General features: G+C 35.0%; 1 protein-coding gene and 1 long non-coding RNA gene across 7 annotated transcripts in view; one reads left to right on the forward strand and one right to left on the reverse strand.

The window, feature by feature from the left end:
• Positions 1 to 18,657, reverse strand: part of ERCC6L2 (ERCC excision repair 6 like 2) — a 96,025-nt gene extending 77,368 nt beyond the window's left edge. For 4 of the 5 annotated variants that reach the window (XM_072959159.1, XM_072959161.1, XM_072959162.1 and 1 more), the window contains exons 1-4: positions 18,247 to 18,657; positions 15,083 to 15,507; positions 9,214 to 9,336; positions 1,610 to 1,803 (exon numbers count right to left, since the gene is read on the reverse strand). In XM_072959159.1, the coding sequence (XP_072815260.1) occupies positions 1,610 to 1,803; positions 9,214 to 9,336; positions 15,083 to 15,507; positions 18,247 to 18,328 (824 nt within the window). In that variant the 5' untranslated portion in view covers positions 18,329 to 18,657. Of the gene's footprint in view, positions 1 to 1,609; positions 1,804 to 8,742; positions 8,876 to 9,213; positions 9,337 to 15,082; positions 15,508 to 18,246 lie in introns of those variants that run through there. The other variant, XM_072959160.1, reaches the window with a different exon arrangement.
• LOC116279949 (uncharacterized) overlaps positions 18,640 to 22,054 on the forward strand; it is a 69,081-nt gene continuing 65,666 nt past the window's right edge. For both annotated transcript variants that reach the window (XR_012071825.1, XR_012071826.1), the window contains exon 1: positions 18,640 to 19,120. This is a non-coding gene — a long non-coding RNA (uncharacterized lncRNA). The remainder of the gene's footprint in view (positions 19,121 to 22,054) is intronic.

Below are 22,054 nucleotides of genomic sequence, written 5' to 3' on the forward strand. Positions count from 1 at the left end.
TTTAGAGGGCAGCTTTCTCCAACCAAAGTTTTGGAGTGTTTTCCCTCTTTACTTAACACATAATCCCCAAAAACCACTCCTAGGTATTTACTCAAGAGAAGTTAAAATATATGTCCAAACAAAAGGCTTATACATAAGTAGTCCTTAAAGTTTTACTTATAATAACCAAAAATTGGAAAACCCAAATATCTATCCTCAAATGAATGGGTAACAAAATGTGGTATACTCATAAAATGCAATACAATTCAGCACTGAAAAACAATGATCACTGATCACTGATACATGCAATAACATGGCCGTATCTCAAAAACATTATGATGAGCAAAAGATGACAGACATGACAGTTCTGGAGGCTAGAATTTCAAGATCAAGGTGTCGGGAGGTGTGCGTTCCTCTGAAGTCTCTCTCCTGGGTTAACAGATTGCTGCCTTCTTGCTGTGCCTTCATATGTTCTTTCTTCCATGTATCAGTTCCCAGAATCTCTTTCAGTCAGACTGGACTCAAGCCCCACCTTAATGTCTTCATTTTAACTTAATTACTTTAAGTTACATTCTGAGGTTCTTAGAGTTGGGACTTGAACACATGAATTTGGAGGGGACACAGTTTAGCTCATAACAAGCCTCCTAATTGGTCTTTCTCCATTCAGTTTGCCTCTCCTCTGTCTACACACACAGCAACTTGGTTACTTATAAAATGCAAATCCAATCATTTTTATCATAACAGTAACTCCTGAAAACACCTCAGGAACACAGTACCATTCCAAGGATAAAGAACAAAATCCTCCAAGCAGCTTTCAATACTCTTCATGATCTGTTCCTCACATAACCACACTAGAGTTGTCTCCTGGCCACTTCCCTCTTACACGCTAGGATGCAGCCATTAGATGCAAAAAGCATCGGAACTGCTTTCATTTATTCAAAAGTACCATGATCTTTGTTTTCTGAAGGCCTCTGTAAATGCTGTTTGTTCCCTCTTCCTAGATGACTTTCCTACTCTTTAGCTCTTACTCATCCTTCAGTCTGCACTCAGCTCATAGGTCATCTTCTCTGGGAAACTCCCTGACTGCTCTCCTCATCGGCAGCAGAGTTAGGCTCTGCATGTGCCCCCATGACATCCGTGTTCCCTCCTGTAGTGCTCATGTGACTTTATAATTGCCTGTCTCTAGATTTCTCATTAAAATCTGTAGGTGCAGATCATTTCTTTTGGGTACATATAGTCCTGGAATAGTGGTTCTCAATATCTACATGTATTTTTTGCCACCCTCCATTTACAACAGACTCCCATAATCTAAGTCATTCAGGAAAATCACTATTTTATTCTAGAGGCATCATACATATAAAAGGTTGTACATGAGATTCAGGACAAATCTTACTCATTAACAAGCCCTGTTTCGAGAGGTAACAGAGGAAATAAAGTAAGGATCTGTAGAAAAAGTCACTCAGGTTTTTCCTTCTTAGAAAATAATTATTATAAACCGTCTATTTCTGAACAATTCTGAAATCAAATTAAATCATGCTAGTTGAGAGCTTTAAAAAATCACAATATAAAATGATAAATACAACTGATGTAAGCAGAACATTAAAGCAATCATTCCCATTATCCCCATTACCTGTTAAGTTCATCCAGACATAAGCGCAGTGTTTCGTAAGTTGTTAGAGCAATTTCACATTTCCTCTGTTTCACACGAATCAGTTCACTGTCCTTTTTGTTCCCATGTAAAATAGTGACTCTGAAATATCCCCAGGTATCCAACTCATCCTTCCAGTTGTAGAGGACAGAAAGAGGAGCAACTATTAAGAACATCTATAAGGAAAAGAAAAAAGTCATACCTTTATTAAATAAAAAGAACCCCAAAGTTAAATCTAGAATATCAATAGTCCTATTCTTTAATTTTCGACACTACAGTTAATAAGCATAAATATAGCTGAGCAATTGAATATATCTGGACTTAGAAGACCATCAAAAACATAAATCTTAGCAATGTTCTCCTAGGGCAGTGTACCCAGGCAATAGAAATAAGAGCAAAAATAAACACATGGGACCTAGTTACATTTATAAGCTTTTTGCACAGCAAAAGAGACCATAAGCAAAACAAAACGACATCCTACAGAATGGGAGAAAATATTTGCAAATGATGTGACCGACAGAGGCTTAATTTCCAGAATATACAAACAGCTCACACAACTTAACAACAAAAAAACAAACAGCCTAGTCCAAAAATGGGCAGAGGACCTAAACAAGCAATTCTCCAATTAAAATATAAAAATGGCCAATAGGCACATGAAAAAATGCTCAATATCGCTAATTATCAGAGAAGTGCAAATCAAAACTACAATGAGGTATCACCTCACACAAGCCAGAATGGCCATCATTCAAAAGCCCATGCATGATAAACGCTGGAGAGGCTGTGGAGAAAAGGGAACCCTCTGACACTACTGGTGGTAATGTAGTTTGGTGCAGCCATTATAGAAAACAGTATGGAGATTCCTCAAAAAACTAAAAATAGACCTACCATATGACCCAGTAATCCCATTCCTGGGTATATACCCGGAGGGAACGCTAATTTGAAAAGATACATGCACCCCAATGTTCACAGCAACACTATATACAATAGCCAAGACACAGAAGCAACCCAAATGTCTATTCATTAAAATAAATAAAATGTATTATAAAGCTAAAATAATTAAAATGGTTTAATTTTTTTAAAGAAGAGAAATGAACAAATTAATCAATAGGGCAGAACAGTATGTCAATAAATAGACCCAAATACACAAATGAGTTTAATTTTTCCCAAAAGTGACCTGTCAAATCACTGTTAAAAAGGAGGACTTTTCAATAAAGACCATCAAGATAACCAGCTATATACATCTGGGGAAAAATTACAGCAGGATTACTAGATCATTCCTTTTAGCAAATTAATTCTAACTGAAATAAATATGTAAAGGTATGAAATAAAATCATATACATTACAAAACAATCATCATGGGAGACCTTACTTACAGTCTTAGAGTACCAAAGACTTCTGTAAGCAGACATAAAACCCAAAAGCTATAAAGATACACATATTTAACTACCTAAAAATTTCAACAATACAATAAACAAGTCAAAAATTGACTCTGAAAGGGTGGGAAAAAATACTTGCAAAATATATAATGGACAAAATATTAGTATCTAGAACATGTGGACTGTTAATCAAGGAATATAATTAAAAACTAGAACTTGATTTAAAAATGGGTAAAGCCATTAAAAACGTCTTTTAAGATTCTGAAAAGATACTCAATCTAACTCATAATTAAGGAAATGCAAATCAGAGCAAGATATAATTTTTTTAATCTCTCAGCCTGATACAAATTTATGTTTGTTAACACCTAGATGAGACGAAAAGATGGGAAAGACACTCTTAGAGACTACTGCTATGGATACAAATTGACAGAAGCTCCTGGAAGGGTACCTTGACTCCAGCAATCAAAATGTAATATGCACATACCCATAATTTCACTGCCACACGCTGTACAATTACAATACCAAGAATTTATCCCACAGTTATAATAGCAAGAGTTGCCAAGATATATGTATAAGAATGTTCACAGTAGCATCATTTGCAAGAATAATAAGCTAAAGAAATAGTGCAGAGTAAATAAAATACTGAAAAATTTTTTGTTTAACCACCAATTTAAATTGCATCGATGTTGGTATTGTGACTGCTAGAAAAATCCTTTTTCTACATTAATACCGATTATGAATTTTACATAGAATCTCTAAGTTTTATCATACAAGATAATATTTTTAAAAGACTGTATTTTGATTCATTTTCATAAAGACTGAACTCCAATCTTAACAGCCTAAATCTAAAGAATCATTGTAAGAATTAATATTTGAAATGCATAGTTTGTATCTTTTCCTTTAGGAATTTATTCCTGGCACAAAACATCTATTTCACGCATTCTTAGAAGATTTATTCACATTTGAAAAGTTTTAAAATGGATATAAGATGTATCATATATCACACACACATACCTCGAATCCACCACTCCTTAATTTGTAACATTCAAATTCATCAAAAGGATTTTTTCAAGAAGCTCTATCATTGATTTTTCAGGGTTCCACTGTGATCTTGGGATTAGCATAATAAATACAAAGGAATTTGCCTCTCCTCCAGCTATTTCATAGACCATCTTTTCAAAATGCACAAAATTTTAAATGGATCCAAAGAAATTTATCTTTTATAAATTTCATCACACAAAATTATGATTTTTGTTTAGATTTATTTCTGGGAAATACTGTAGGATTTTACTGGTAATCCCACTAAAAATTTCTTCATAGAATTTCAGTTCAAAGGATTAACTAAATACATGTATTTATTGATGCCAATAGAACAAAAGAACAATATAAAAATAAATCCATAATAGCAGTAAAATGCCTGGAAGGGGCAGTACCAGATGATCAGAACACTACAAGAGCAGATGAGAACTGACATAATTGAAGAAATGAGGAATCTATCCTCTACCTATATAAGAGAAAACTTCCATTAAAAACATAAAAATATAAAGTGAATTTTCTTGGAAGAAACCTGAAAATGACAACAACAAACAAAACAAACCACCAAAAAACTCAGTGAACAACAAGTAGTTGGAAGAACTGGGTCATGGAAAGGAATGGCATGCTAAATGTAAACAGACTAAATTCTCCAAATAAAAGACATACGGTGGTTGAATAGATTTTAAAAAAAAAAAGACCCAACTGTATGCTACTTACAAGAGACCTACTTCAGCTTTAAAGACACATGGATGGAAAATGATAGTCCTTGCAAATGGAAACCAAAAGAAAGCAGGGATAGTTATACTTCTATCAGACAAAATAGACTTTAAGTCAAGCACTGTAACAAGAGACAAAGAAGGTCAGCATATCATGATAAAGGGGTCAATTCATCAAGAGGATATAATAACTATAAATACTATGCACCAAATGTCAAAATACCTAAGTATACAAAGCAAATATTAACAGATCTGAAGGGGAAAAAATGACTGCAATAAAATAATAGGGGACTTTCATATTCCTCTTTCAACAATGGATCATTCAGACAGAAAAACAATAAGGAAACACAGGACTTCAACTACACATTGGACTACATGGACCTAATGACACATACAGAACATTCTACGCAGCAGAAACAGAATACATATTCTTCTCAAGCACATATAGAACATTCTCCAGGATAGATAAAATGTTAGGCCACAAAACAAGTCTTAATAAACTTAAGACTGAGATCATATCAAATATCTTTTCTGACCACAATGATATGAAATCAATCATGAGGAAACCAAAAAAAAAAAAAATCCACAAGTATGTGGTGATTAAATAATACTCTCCTTAATAACCAATGGGTCAAAGAAGAAATCAAAGAGGAAATCAAAAAATACCTTAAGACAAACAAAAATGGAAACACAACATACTGAAACTTGTGCTATTCAGCAAAAGGAGTTCTAAGAGGAAGTTTATAGTGATAAACGCCTACATTAAAAAAAAAAGTCATATAAACAACCTAACTTTATACCTCAAGAAACTAGAAAAAGAACAAATTAAGCCCAAAGTAAGTAGAAGGAAAGAAATAACAAAGTTCAGAGTGGAAATAAATGAAATAGAGAATACAGAAAATAGAAAAGATCAATAAAACTAAGGGTTGCTTTTTTTGAAAGATAAAATTTGACACCTTTAACCAGGCTAAGAAAAAAAGAGAGCAGAGACTTAAACAAATATAACTACAAATGAAATAGGAGACACTACAAATAATAACACAGAAATACAAAGGATCATAAGAAATTATTCTAAACAATCATACACCAACATATTAGATAACCTGCAAGCAATGGATAAATTCCTACAAACATAAAACTACAAAGATTGAATCAGGAAGAAATAGAAAACCTAAACAGAACAATTAGTAGCAAAGAGACTGAATCAGCAACAAAAAACCTACAAATAAACAAAAATCCAGGACCAGATGGCCTCAGTGGTAAACTGCAGCAACTGTACCAATCCTTCCCAAATTCTACCAAAACAATAGAAGAGGAGGGAATGCTTCCTAATCCACTTACAAGGCCAGCATTACCCTGATAACAAAACGATACAAGGACACCACAAGGAAGGAAAATTACAGCCCAGTATCCTGATGAACACGAATGAAAAAATCCTCAATGAAGCATTTGCAAATGGAATTCAACAATCCATTAAAAGGATCATACACCATGATCAAGTGAGATGTATTCCAGGAATGTAAGGATGGTTCAACATACACAAATCAGTCACATGATACAACACATAAACAGACTAAATACCAAATGATCACCTCAATGCAGCAGAAAAAGCATTTGAGAAAATTCAACATCGATTTATGATAAAAAAAAAACTCTCCAAAAATTGGGTATAGAGGGAACATATCTCAACATAATAAAGTCTATATATGACAAACCCACAGCTAACATTATACTCAAAGGTGAGAGCTGAGAATTCCTCTAAAATCAGGAACAAGACAAAGATGCTCATTTTCATGACTTCTATTACTCATAGTACTGGAAGTCCTAGCTAGAGCTATTAGGCAAGAAAAAACAATAAAAGGCATCCAAATTGGAAAGGAAGGATAAAATTGTTCTGTTCACAAATGACATGATATATGTAGAAACTCTAAAGATGCTACCAAAAACTGTCAGAATGTTAACAGTAGAGATGCAGGACAAAAAAATCAACATGCAAAAATTTCTGTATACTAGTAACAAAGTACTGAAAAAATAAATTAAGAACACAATGTAAAGGAAAGTCACAGTAATTAATCAAAGAGGGAAAAAGTATGCCAACCATTTGCTTCAGAGAAGCTGATTGTAATGTCAGCATTTAATTCCCCTACATAAATTACTATGTATATTTTTCTAAAGCAGGAAAATTTATTTAAAAGAATTCTACAGTGTATGTTAGGGCTAAGGAAACTTCTAAATTTCAAGGTTAAAAAAAAAGTCCCAAACACTTTAAAACAAAAAGATAATTTATTTTCCAAGGTATAAAAGTCAGTTCAGCATTGGACCCTCATCTGTAATGTGAAGTGACAAAAAACAATAAAATTATTTTGGTCAAGTTTCAAGAGAAAATTTTTAGCTTAGAATTCTCCACACAGATGAACTATCAATTCAATATGAGGGCAATATACAAGTATGCAAAATTCTTGAAACAATTAACTGAGGCTGTTAAATGAGCAAAAAACTGGTACAAACACAAGAAAAACTGAGAAAGCTGAAAGATACAGCAGGAAAATCAGGATCCAACTGCTCAAACAGACCCAACAAACAAACAAGTATTAAGGATTTTAACAAACTATTAATAAACTTGATTAAATAGAATTATGTGGCCATAACAGAAATCCACAATATAAGTGAATATTTAAAAATAAACAAGACTGCACAACATCAGAGTATTAAAAACATCTGACTATGGACTTAGCCACAAAGAAAATATCAAAGTAGCATTATCTGATGAAACAAAACCAGAAATCTACAGCAAACAGTAAGCCATCCCATCGCTCCTCCATCCCACAATAGTATTTACTCACTTGGAAAATTTAAAACTTCACTCTAAGTACTACTGGGGTAAAAGATAACAAAAACTGGAGTCACAGATAATTTAAAAAAGAAAAATGAAATGACTACATATCAAAAACTATGGAATGCAGCCAAAGTAGTGAGCAAAACAACAATCATAGCTCTAATGGAATTTATTAAATTACAAGAAAGATGAAAAAGGAATGAATTAAGAATTCAACCAAAGGAGGTAATAAAACAGTAATGTATATTACAGCAAAGAATTAATGTGTGTTTACGTGTGTGTGTGTGTGTGTGCGTGGAAAGAGCCAGAGCGTGGGAAAGGAAGGGAGGGAGGCAGCAAAGAAAGAAGAGAGGAAGAAAGAAAGAAAAAAGAAAAGAGAACAAGAGAGTCATTACTGTCAATAAAGGTAGCTATTAGCATATTTAATCACACCATCAAATAATATCTCTCTTCTCTCCTCTCCCATTCTTCTTTCTAAAATATTTTAATATCTTTAAATATTTATATTGAAATTATTACTTTTCCCTCTTTTTTCCTCTAATTATCACAAGCAACACAAGATATTTATAAGCTCTACACTGACTTCTAGAATGAAATACCAACCGAAAGCAAAGCTAAAACCAGGACTTAAATGCATGAAAACTTAAAACACATTAAAAATTATAATACTTTTTTAAGATCAAATTGAATTTGACACTCAGGATGCATTTATGCTATTAAAAAAATAAGAAATTTAAAGTAATTAATAATTATTAAAACTTTAAGCCAATGCTTCTCAAAATTTTACACTAAAGTGCCCCTAATGATAGACAAGAGTACACCTGGACTTCTCAGCAATTTTATATATAAGAAATATATAAGACACTGTCTTAAAACTTGTAGGAAGTGGTTCACTACCATAATATAATAAGGATTCCATAAAATCCCTTCTACTTTATTTCTATCCAATTTCCTGGATGCTGAATACAATAGAAAAGTCACACACATAACTACAGTGCAATTTTTTGCATTTCGTTGTTTTAATTGAAATCTTAGTTTTTATAAGAACTATAAGATATTTATAAACATACATTTACCAAGGAGAAAGCTGAAGAATGGACACAGATAGCATTGACAGTCACGTGGGCAGACAGAGACAAGCCTAGACCTTACCCTTCCTGATTCCAACTTCAATGTTCCTTGTATAGGAAGAATTTCTTTCATATTTTCAGGACATAATTATTCCACTAGCAAATGACGCATCTTTGTTACCAGTTATCTACAACTGTGTGCTTTTCATTCTCCCATAAATAAAAAGTAAAAGTAAAAAAGACTTCAATTAACTTTACATACACATGCATGGAAATTTAACAAATTAATCAACATAAGTCATATAAATCCAACCAAGCAAAAGACTGAAAGCCCCAAAAATTCAAACTGAAATTGTATTTTGTTATTTTGAGAGTCAATCATATTTACCTTGAGGATGAAACTGATAGTCCTTCAGAAATTAGGTCCATAAAACAAATATTTAAATGTCTTTAAGTTATGTTTTAAATTTATCCTATAACATGTATCATTTAAAAGTTTCCGTGTATTTTTGCAATACCAGCTTCATGAGTTGTATATTTCTAGATATCTCACCTTTTTTGCTGTAGAAGAAGGGGGTTCCTTTTTCATACTTCTTAGCAAAAACTCTGGCATGTTATTTTCAATATCTTCACGAGTTCCCTTTTTATGCAAAACTGCAGCCAAAAATGAGATTACCTAGGAAGAAAAAATTCAACTTTTTCAATCACTGTGTATCCTGATGGGCAAAACTGTACTGCTTACATGACTGACTACTCAATTAGTGACAGTTTGACTGTGTATGTAACATTTAATGGGAAGAAAAGCAACATGAACCACTAGTATTGGTTTTCTTTATTTGTATTAAGAAACAAATTCATAATATACAAGTTACCCTTAAATACAGCTAAAAACAAAACAAAACAACACGCACACTGACATCTCTTCCATAAGTTCTACCTATTCAATTCTTTCTTGATTTCATCAGTTGGGACATTACCTTTTTATGTGTTTCTATCGACAGAAACTATCTCCTCACATTCTCCACTAGAATAAACTGTGTACACTCCTTTTCTCCTTGTAGAAAATAAACTCGTTAAGGGGGTAATATTGGCTCGTAAATGTGTGTACTTTTCCTTATCCAATAAACATAGGTGGAATGATAAAATGCTATTTTAAGATAGACTAAGACAATTCATATACACACACCATTCCAAATAACAGCTACTCTCCACATATCAAGGGAGAAAGACAAAAACAAAAAAATGGAAATATAACTTCGTATAAGGAAGAGTAAGAAATATGTGAACCACTGGTTCAAATTTCAACCTTAGTTGCTTAGCAGATGTGTGAACTTGGGCAAGTAAGTTTTTTGAATAAAATTATGTGAAAATAGCAAAAATAATATTGGCAGGGTTGTTTCAAAGATTAGGGGGGAAAAATGAGGTACCCATATGGGGGTAAATGATCACTGCTTGAGAAAAATAAATTATATAAATATTAAAACCTTAAGAAAAAATTAGAAAAACTATCAACAAAATAGTATTTTCAACATGTGTGTGAATACCTTTAATCTGTATCCCAAATGATAGAAGAAAAAGAATGGTGCAGGAGTATTTGAAGAGATAAAGGTTGAAAACTTAAAACCTGTATTAAAAAAAATCAAGCCATATAGTCTATATCCACTACAAACATCAAGCCGAAAAAAGAAAAACAAATTTAGAAATCCACAAATAGTTGGGTCAGAAAAAAATGCTCTAAATTTGAGTCAGAGGAAAAAACAAATTAAATAGGCAACAATTAGACAAACAGGTGATCTTGCAGCAAAAACAATGGAAGACACGATACAATAGAGTATTTTCAAAGGGCTAAAAAAACCCCAAAAGCAATCTAGTTTTATATTCAGTGAAAATATCACTCAAGAATGAAGGTAAAGATATTTTTACATAAAAAGTGAGCAAATTCATTATCAAAAGAGCCACACTAAAGAAAATAATTAAAGTATGTTTTCAGGCACAAGGAAAATGATCCTATGAAGACACTCTGTGATGCAGGGGAAAACTAAAAGCAATATGGTAAATGTGTAGAAAATATAAATGTATATAGACATTATGAAATAAATTGTTTTGTTGGGAATAAATAATAACAATTAAAAGATAAAATAAAGGTATAAGAGTCAGAAAGGGCACAGTATTTTTACATAATCTGAGGTCTTCATGCTGATCAGGAGGACATAAAAGTATTATTACATTAAATTTTGCTAAGTCAAGGATGCCTATTATAATCTCTAAGGTAACTACTAGAAAAAAATAGAATAATATGTAACTACTAATCTATTATGAGAGGGATAACAATAATATGAAATAATCTATCCAAAAGGAGGTGGAAAATGAACATAGATGACATGCAACAAATAAAAAGCAAACAGTAAAAAAGGTTTAAATCTAAATATATTAGTAAACGGATTACATGGAAATGGACTAAATACTGTAAGTAAAAGAGAAAGACTTTCAGGCACATAAAATATATGTGCCATTTACACAAAAAACATCCAAAACAAGGGGAAGAGATATTTTTAAGTAAAAAATGAAAAAAGATAGACCATGCAAACAAAAACCAAAAGAAAGCTGATACAGCTACATTAATATCAGATAAGACAGAGGCAAAAAGCATTACTAAAGAGGCACACATGATATTGACCAAAAAAATTCACTTAGAAGTTATATGAAGTGCAAATTATTAAAGAAAGAAAATTTTACTGAAACAAAAGAAGTAGACAAATTTGTAAGCACAATGGTAGATTCTGAAATTAACTTGGTAAGAACAAACAGAATAACCAGTAAAGATATAGACTATATGAATTGAATAATAATGAGTAGTAATTACATATTAAACTTGTGGAATACACTTAAAGGCATGCCTTATGGACTTAAATGTATATACTAGGACAGAAGAGAGGCTGCCAGTGTGTTATGTAAGAATCTATGTGAAAAATTTATAAAAAAATAACAGAAAACTTAACACACAAAAAAGAATTACGAAACATGAGAAAGCATAAAATAAAAAGGATCAACAAAGACAAATGTTCATTCTATGAAAAGATTTTAAAAAGTGTCCAACTCTCTAGAAAACTGATAAAGGAAAGAAACTAAGAGAACAGTCAAACCACACAAGATTTATGTATAGGACATAATAACCAATGTTATACCACTAACTGAAATTTTAGGTGAAATGGAAAAACAACTTATCAACACTGACACAAGAAACAGAAATTTTACATATTCAAATAACTATTAAAAATCTGAATACATAATTGTAAACCTTCTACAAAGATAGCTAAGTGTCAAACAGCTTCACCAATAAAGTCTACTCAGTGCTTAAGAAAGATATAATGCCAGTCTTAAACTCTTCTAGACTTTAGGGAAAGGAGAAATGTTCTCAACTCATTTTATAAGTTCAACAAAACCTTGATAAGAAAATCTAACAAAAATATTACATACAGGAAATGTACAGGACAATTTCTCTTATACAGAAGCAAAACTCTTAAAATATTAGCAAATGGAATACAGAAATGTACACCAAAACCAAGTTGAGTTGACTCGTGACTATAAATTTGGTTTCAACTTGAAAATGTAGACATTAGATAGGTAGTAAGTAGTATCTTAGGCATTACACTTAACTTTCCTAACCCTTAGTGTCCTTAAAATAAGAACAGGACAACCTATTTCATTATAAGATACTTAACATTTTACAGGAAGTGATACGTTATTAACTTAAAGCATATTGTGAGAAGTTGGGAATGTATATTTTTATCACTAGAGCAAACATCAAAAAAATAATGCAAAGAAGTATAGTTTAAAAATCAGTAGAAGAATTAAAATGGAATTCTAAAAAAAATGAAGGCAGGAAAGCAGGAATAGTAAAATAGAAAGTGGTCTCTTCAAACAGAAAACAAACAATAAAATGATACATCCAAACATAAAAGGAATTATATTAAATGTAAATGGACTAAACACTCCAATTAAATATGAGACTGCCAGCATAGATAAGAGTTGTCTATAAGAGACACATGTTATATATAAAGATACAGATAGCTTGAAATAAAGGGTTGGAAAAAGATAAACCATTTAAACAGTAAGCATAAGAATACTGTAGTGGTTGTCTTAATATCAGATAAAATAGATTTCAAATAGTATTATCAGAAATACAGAGACATTTAATAATGGTAAAGGAGTCAATTCATCAGGAAGGCATACTTATCATAAAGGTTTCTGACCTAATAACAGAGCTTCAAACTATATGAAGACAAAACTGACAGAATTAAAGTGAGAAAGACAAATCCATAGTCATAGCAGGAGATTTTCAACTTCCTTCTTTCAGCTATTAATACTAAAAACATGGAAAATCTGAGTATTATTAATTACCTTGACCTTCTAATTGGTATTTATATAGAACACTATATCCAGGTGCAGAATATATATTCTTTTCTAATATACAAAGTATGTCCAATAAGATGGGCCATAAAAACATTGCAATAAACTTTTCAAAATACTGAAATCTTACAGAATATGTTCTCTAACCAATAAGGAATTAGAAATCATTAATTATGAAATGTCTAGAAAAATAGGTAAATATTGGCAAGTGAAATAGATACTTGCAAATCACCCAAGGATCAAAGAAAATAATCACAAAGAAAATTAGAAAAGATCTTGACTTACATATGAGAATGAAAATATAACACATTAAAATTTGTGAAATGCAGATAAAGAAATATTTGGACATAAATTCAGAGTATAAGAATCTCATAAATTTATAGTTATGAGATTAGTGACCTAAGGCTCTACCTTAAGAAGCTGAAAGATGAAGAGAAAAATACATACAATGTAAGCAGGAGTAAAATAATGGAGATAATTGCAGAAATCAATGAAGTACCAAAAAAAAAAAATACCCAGTGAAAATTAACAAAGTTAAAGTCGGTTCTTTGAAAAGATCAACAAAATCAATAAACCTCGTCAGACTAATAGAGAATAAAATAGAGAGAATGCAAAATAGTCACATTAAGAATGCAAAGAGGTATCATTCAAATCCCACAAACATTAATAGAATAAAAAGAATATAATGATACCAATTTAGCAGGAGAACTTTCAGCTTTTCACTGTTGACTATCATTTTGGCTGTGTTTGTTGTAAATGGCCTTCATTATGCTGAGATACGTTTCCTCTATACCCACTTTGGTGAGAATTTTTATGACGAATGGATACTGAATTTTGTCAGATGCTTTTTCTGCATCTATTGAGATGATCATGTGGTCTCTGTCTAGTAGAAACCTGTTTCAGAACTCTTTGAGGATTATAAACTTTTGTGGTACACAGCTTCTGGCAGGGATCCCAACAATTCCCACTTTTTGATGTCCACAACCTTATTGAATTTCCCTTCTTGAGTATGGACTGAACCTCACAACCTGCTTCTAATGAAGTGAATGCGGTAAAAGTGAAGGGCTCCCTCTTCTGCGATTAGGTTACAAAAGTCCATGACTTCTGTCTCAGTAGTGCTCTCTCTTGCCCTATCATTTGTTCTCCCTGAAGTACGCTTTCGAGTTGTGAGAAGAGAGCCATGCGGCAAGGAACCAAGGGAGGGCTTCACCAATAGCTCACGAGAAACTGAGGCCTCCGTCTAACAACTCACAGGGAACTGAACCCTGCAACAACCACGTGAGCTGGGAAGTGAATCCCCCCCTAGTCCGACCCTGAGATGACTGCCAAGTGAGAAGATGCAGCCAAATGGTACCTGGATTCCTGACCCACGGAAACCATAATATGATAAATGTGTCTTGTTTTCAGCTGCTACATTCTGGTACACAGCAACAGATAACTAACACAGAGCCTGTCTGCAGAAAAAGTATATACCTGTACAAATCCTGGCACACATTTTAGAGAAACAGAAGGGCTCTCTAAAGCCCACTGACAGAACTGTTAGTGGCCCAGAGATCCCAGATTAAGAAACTTCTGATACGATAAATTCCAAACAATATGCGCAAAAGGCCTGTAGGAGGTCAATTTAACCATGCCATTTATACAGCTTAACAAACCTCAGAATCCTTTCCTTCCATGAAGTCTTACAAAGAAAGCTAAACTAGCCTAAATATAATTGATATCTTAGCACCAGTATTATCAAAAGTAAATCAAGGCAAGTTATACTAAACCATTATTTTAAATAATGCATTTCTTAGGCAATAAATAAGTATTGAGAATAAAATAATGATTAAATATCATCCTTAACTTTGAGAACTTTACTGTCTAGTGGGTGAGACACACACACGAAATAGCTATAAAATCTGAGGTACAAACAGAAATTTGCATATGGTATCCATTCATGGATATAATATGTATGATACAATATGTATGACTTTGTTGAATTTTAGTTATAAAGTAATTAAAACAAATACCTGTACTGTTTTCCCGAGTCCCATGTCATCACCAAGAACACACCCTCTTCCTTGGATGAAGTGTCCATAGAGAAACTGGGCCCCTTCCCTTTGATAGTCTCTCAAATATCTATTAATAGTGTAAGGAATAGAGTCTCCATCTTTAGATAAATGAAAAGCAACCGCAGACGATGGAAATTTTCGGTCCGGGAAATAAGGTTTTTCCAAATCTTCATCATCAAAGATAAAATTCCTGGAGCAATCTTTAACAGATTTTATTTCTTGAATTCTTTTAAGAGGTACCTTCCTCTCTTGAAAATCTGAATACAAGATGACTGCAAATGACTTCCCATTTTCATCCACTGTGACAGATTTTATGCTTGCTTCACAAAGGTTTTCATTATCTGGAGAAGGGGCAAGACATCTTTCTCCTGGATGCCATATGTCTATAATAATACAGAAGAAAATAAAATTTCCAAACCTAACTTATAAAGTAACACTTCATTTATCCACAACTGTGAGAAAAAAAGATGTACCTCATATAAATACCCTTTCCAAAAGCTGAAACAAGGTAAATTGTACTTAAAACATGTATAGATATTTTCCTAAAATACATTATCAGATGTTCTCCTATAATAAAAGAGTGAAGAGTACATAATTTATCTCCAGTGGTTCTCACTCTGGCTGTGTGTCATCATCTCCCCACACATGCTTAGACACTACCTCTGTTGATTCTGATTCAGTGGATATGGGCCAGGGACATCTGGTTTTATTACTGGGTTTGGCTGTTATTGTTGAATTCAAAAGGTGACTCTGATGCACAGTCAGGGTTGAGAACCAGTTACTTAAATATTCGCAATGACTCATGAACATTATGTATACCATCCATGATACGGTAGAGTAATAATGAATAGGACTTGGTAATGAGTAAGCTAAAATCCTCTGAACAGCAATGCTTCTGGGATTCTCCTGTCTTTTTTTCGTTATTCCATCTCCTTTCTCTAAAGACAGCTGTTCTTCTTACTGTCAATATTGCTGTTTCTAAATCGCTGCTTTAATTTGTATGCAACTAACCAAGGGAGTCTCCAATTCAACTACAAAGTGACATGTACCAGCTTTGTCATGGCTTTTTCCCTTCTAAGTTCTCAAGAGTGGAGGTTCTTAAAAAAAGAGATGAACCCTAAGATTTCTTTCTGCTAAGATTCTACTATTCTTCAAAGAGTGTGACTTCTCTCTATATATGAATTTATTCTGTGCTTAACTGTATAGCTATTTTATTTCCTATTCAGAAAATACAGCACTATGAATGACGAGGGGAGTCTCCATAGAGTATACTATTGGTACAATTAAAGGTACCAAATAGAGAAAATTAAGTAAAAATAACTTCCCAAATGGAATTTCTTATAGCAAGCATCCCACAGGAACCGTTTGGCTACAATCGTAAGAATACTAGAAATTCTTTTTCTCACACATTTCTCACTAAGGTTAGATGATCTACTGGTAGTTTCCTAGGGTCTTCCTAGTAATTTTGAGTTAGGTTTTTATAACATTCAGAATTATAATATGACTAATATGTCCAGCAAGAATAGCTCATAATGTTACTTCTCATCAGTTGTTCCTCAAAATTAAAACCACTATTCTCACAAACTTCGGTAAAGTTGTTCTTACATAACGATCAGAAGTACAGAGGAAAAAAAATCTGTTCTCCACTTTAATCTTTGCATCCGAACTGTCTGAGAATTGTTACACTATTCTAAAAGACAGAGTTTTAATGTGAAAATAAAACCTTGACTCATTCTACCGGGGTAACAGACAGACCAATGGGCCCTATTTTCATAACAGTACTTTCTGAGCCTTAAAACCTGTGTAACCCTTATAGAAAATTCTTTAAAAAAAAAAATTGTTATGGGGGGGTGGTAATTAGGTTTACTTTATTTTTAGAGGAGGTACTGGGGATTGAACCCGGGACCTTGTGCTGAGCATGCGCTCTACCACTGAGCTCTACCCTCCCCCGACCTCTTATAGCAATTCTTAACATTATTTCTGTTTCACATGATTTGTCTGCCTATCCTGCAGCAAATGTCTTCTAATTTTTAGACTTAATTCATTAATTTGTTGATTACTCAACATATATGATTTAACATCAATTATTTACCACATACTGTAACCATAAAATGAGTATAAAATGAAGAAACCCAATGTCAAAATAGATAGTGATTAAATCTTGCTCAGAACGAATGTTTCCAAATTTCATTAAAAGGCATCATTTTCTAACCAACTTTTCAAGGTAGAAAATCTTTAATCAGCCCTTATTCCTCATTTAATATCAGTCCCTGTATCCAATCCATCAGAATGACCTACTGGTTCTAACTCAAAAACAAAAGGAAACAAAAAAGGCATCACTTCCCTCCAAATTGCTACCATCTCACTAAAACAACTGTTCGCAAATTTTTTCTGTAGAGTCAGATTTTAACTATGTGTTACTTTAGATTTCGCAGGCTATACTGTCTCTTGCCCTTGCAACACAGAAGGAGCCACAGACAACGCATAAACAAATGGGTATGGCTGCGTTCCAATAAAACTTTATCTACAAAAGACAAGTGTAAGGCCGGATTTCGTAAAGATGGTTGCCGAAGTTTTACTTTTCACATATGTTTCCAAAGGGACGATACCTTAGGAACCATGAAATAATGATAAAAGGGAATTCTATAGTCATCACAGGAGGTGTAGACTTGAACAGGGTTTTATTTTGAAAGCAAATATAATATTAGGCTTCCTTCATAAGAATCATTTTTATCACCTTGCTCTATATTAATCAGTATATTCTAATGAAATGGTCTGAGCTGGGAATAACTTGACGAACTAATTAAGACAGGGAAATACGAAAAGCACCATCTCATTTAGCAATGATCTCAATTTTACAGATGAGGAAACTACCCAAAGTTGCTCCGCAAATGACTGTCAGAGCCAGCACTAGATCCAAGGGCAGTCTGACTTCAGAGCGCAGGTTTGCAACATTGAATTGCAAAGAACTGGTCCCCGCCCTGGAGGCGGTTCAATCTCCAACTGTCACTCAGAGGAGCCCCAGGGTAAAACCCCAACCCCAGGGGAACTGGCAGGAGCAGGTCCCACCTGACGCAGTAAAGACAGGTGTCTGGGCAGAGAGGCGAGCTCGGAGCGTATACCTTTGCCGGCGTTTTCCGCGCGGGGCTTCGGGGCAGAGGGATCCATCTGGCCAGGGGGAGGGGCCTGGCAGCCTGGTTGCATTTAACACACGACAGGCCGCCGAGGACCCCGAGGAGGAGGCGGGCGGACGGACGGGGGCCAGCTCCACCTCCCGCCGTCCTCTGTACATCGCCACCCTGGAGACCGACGTCACCGGACGAAAGGGAGCAAAGGCGGAGCCTAAGGGGGTCCGGGGAGAAGGGATGGTGGCGTCCGCGCCGGCGGCACAGCCGGAGAGCGCTGTGGAAGCTGGCAAGGCGGCGCTCACCTAGCCGTTTCGGGCTCCGTCGCCGGGGCAGAACAACAGGCGGGCGAGCCAGCCCCTTCCCTCTCCCTGTCGGGCCTCCCTCGGCAGCCCACCGCAACTTCCAACCCTGACTCGGAAAATCCCGCGAGAACAGGCATCAGGATCTCACGAGAACAAAATCTTGGTTTTACGTGGGCGGAGCCATCTTCCGGCTGTCTTTCCTCTAGGAAGCCTGTAACACGAAGGTCCGCGATAGTTGCAAGTATCGCGAGGTTTAATATCGCTTCCCCGCCAGGTGCAGGACCCCTGGCCACCTAGAGAGGCGGGAAGTTATTCCTGGGCTTAGACCTGCCGTGGGTCTTTTAAGGACCGGTAGGAAGGATGACGGCTTAGCAAGAGGCCGTCGGCCTGGTGATCGCAGCCTTCCGGCTTGTACTTGGTGCTTGGTTCCCTTGTCGCTTTGCCAGCGCTCAGGAACTTTCGGAACTGAGCACTTCCCTCCTGGAGTGCCGCCTCAGCCGTGTGGGAGGGACGCCGTCGCCCCCGGATACCCAGAGGAGGATGAGTGAAGCAGCATGTCTTCTTAGGTACTACACTAAAATGTAGCAAGTCATAAATAACTTACGTGAGAACCGAACCTGCAACACATGCCATCAGTAGAAGGCAAAGTTGAAAATACTACGAAAGTTTAGTGGTTTTTTTGTTTGTAGTATCCAGAATCACCAGTGGTATGCGTAACATTGTAGAAATCGCCAAGCAAACCATCAGGCTGTTTCTGTAAGCATCTTTCAGGGCAGCATACCACTCAGTTTAATCGGAAACTGCTCAGCTAATGCTTTTCCAGATATAGTACACTGAGTAATCCAAAAATGGTTCTGCCACGGGTTAAAATGTTTTAATGTACTGTAGGATATTTAATTGGACTGTGTTAGCCTAAATGGGTCTGTGTTCGTTTACTGTGGCTGCTGTGACAAATTACTGTATACTTAGTGGCTTAAAACAGCACCAGAGCGTTAGCTTACAGTTCTGAGAGAGGAAAATGGGGCACAAGAGGATGTTTGTGGCAAGGTTTCAGGCGAGTCCCTGGTATGCACCCTGCCAAATGAGGGAAGAATTCAAGGAACCATAGTTAAGAAAAAGGTAGATTTATTCAGAGAGATGCACACTCCATAGATAAAATGTAGGCTGTCTCAGAAGACCAGAGAGGCCAACAGGTGTGTGCATTGGGGGGAGGGGGAGGGTGATCAGTTTAACATAAACATAGATACACACTCCATAGACAAGGTGCAGGCTGTCTCAGAAGGCAAGAGAGTGAAAAAGTGACCATGAGGTGCCGGATTGTCAGTTTGTATGAACTTGGTAACTTCATATGCTAACAAGTGGGAGGATTATTCCAACTACTTTGGAAAAGGGGCAGGGCCCCTTTTGGGCCACCACCCACTTTTTGGCCTTTTATGGCCAGCCTTGGGAACTGTCATAGTGCCTGTGGATGTGCCATTTACCATGCTGATGAATTACAATGAGCATATAATAAGCGCAAGTTCTACTGGAAGTCAATCTTCTGCCATCTTGGGTCTCAAAGTTAACTGGGAGTCAAATCTTCAGTTGCTGTGTCATTCTTTTAATGGTTGTGCCCTGCTCCCTTCCCTCCTGTCTCAGGTCTGTAAGTCACAAGCCCTACATGGGTCTCAGTCTCATTAGGCTAAAATCAAAATGTCTGCTGGGCTGCATTCTTTCCTGGAAGCTCTAAAGGAGAATCCATTTCCTTGCCTTTTCCAGCTTCTAGAGGCTATACGCATTCCTTGGCTCATGGCCACCTTCTTCCCATCTTCAAAGCCAGCAATGTTGCATCTCTCTGACATTTCCATTGTCACATCTTCCCCTAATTGGAGCTGGGAAAGTTAATTTGATTTTTAAGGGCTAATATAATGATGAGATTGGGTCCATAAGTAATCCAGGGTAATCTTCCTATATCAAGGTCTGTACCCTTAGTCACATCAACAAAGTCCGTTCGCCATATCAAGTTACATATTCATCCGAGGAGTAAGATGTGAACATCTTTGGGGGAATCATTATTCTGCCTACCGTGGGGTCTTAATGAGGAAAACTATATGGCTATTTGTTCTGCAAATAGACATCCGTTCTTTGACAGATACTAAAAACCAGCATGTTTTCATAAACGCTTCATCTAGAATAGCACTTGTTTCTGTTTACCAGTAGGTAAAAATTTCGTATCTAAGAGAAACATCTAATTCACCCATTAACTATGTGTTAGATGTTGGCCCTCACACACGGTAAAGGATTATCATTTAACCTCACTGCTTCAGTGTCCTCACCCAGGACAGCAAAGAGGCTAATTAACAGGAACCTGCCTAAAAGGGGTTATTGTAGTAATTAAACAAAAGAAGTAAAACATTTAAAATAATACTTGGTCATAGCAAGGAATTAGTATTGGTAAGGAATAATATTGCAGCGTGCTATTATCAATGGAATGCACCTGCTTGAAAATGGCCTTCAGCATAGCCATTGCTTCAGTTTAATATTTTGGCTAATAGCTGGTAGTGCATTACTACTTAGATTAGAATTTCAGACTAGATTCCAACTTAAAACACCAAGGATTGTGAGGCATATTTGTCAGATGCAGGTGAAAAGGAAGGAAAAACTCATTATAATTGTTAACTTGCTTTTAACATGCTTCTTGATATTGGAAATTTTAAATGCAGAAAAAAAATCTTGGAATTGATGGAATATTTCTGTTTTACTTAAACTCTGTTCACATTGTACTGAAATCAGTGGCAACTGGGAATTTCAGTCAAGCTTTTTTTCTTCTACAACTACCGAAAAAGTTTGATATTTTCCTTTTTTCCCCACTGAAATGACTAGTTGTATGATATTGTGTTATTTTTCCAGAGGTCCACTAATTTAAGATGTTCATCCCTTAAGAGCCGATCTTGAAATAGAAGTGATAAGAAAAATCATATAGAAGTAAATATTGATTTAAATACTAAATAGAATGACAGTTTAACTGATAACAACAGACTTCTCAATAGCAACAAGGAAGCCAAGAGACAATGGGATAGTAACTTCAAAGTACAAAGAGAAAATAACCATTAACCTGGAATTTTATAGTCTGCTACAGTATAGTGAAAGCAAAATAAGAATGTTTTCAGACAAAACCAAAAGCATAAAACCAGTGGACTCTTACTACAAGATCTTTTTAAGTATTTTAAACTCAGAAAACAGATCTGAAATGTAAAAAGAATGATTAACCTAACAAAATTAGCAAATAACCACCGACTGTAAAACTATAATAATGATGATGATAATGTAATTTGAATGCATAAAAAATAAAGGAAAATTAAAATACTACAAAAACCTTTAAAACGTGATAACAGTGAAAGAATCTAAAGTGTATGAGATGTTTCACTTGAAAAAGAGGAGAGTTAGAGATACTGACAACTTTTAGTAACTGAAATGTTCACACTAAATATCAGGCTATATGTAATGAAATATTAAAGGAT

Source organism: Vicugna pacos, chromosome 4 (assembly GCF_048564905.1).
Source record: "Vicugna pacos chromosome 4, VicPac4, whole genome shotgun sequence".
Classification (NCBI taxonomy): Eukaryota; Metazoa; Chordata; class Mammalia; order Artiodactyla; family Camelidae; genus Vicugna; species Vicugna pacos.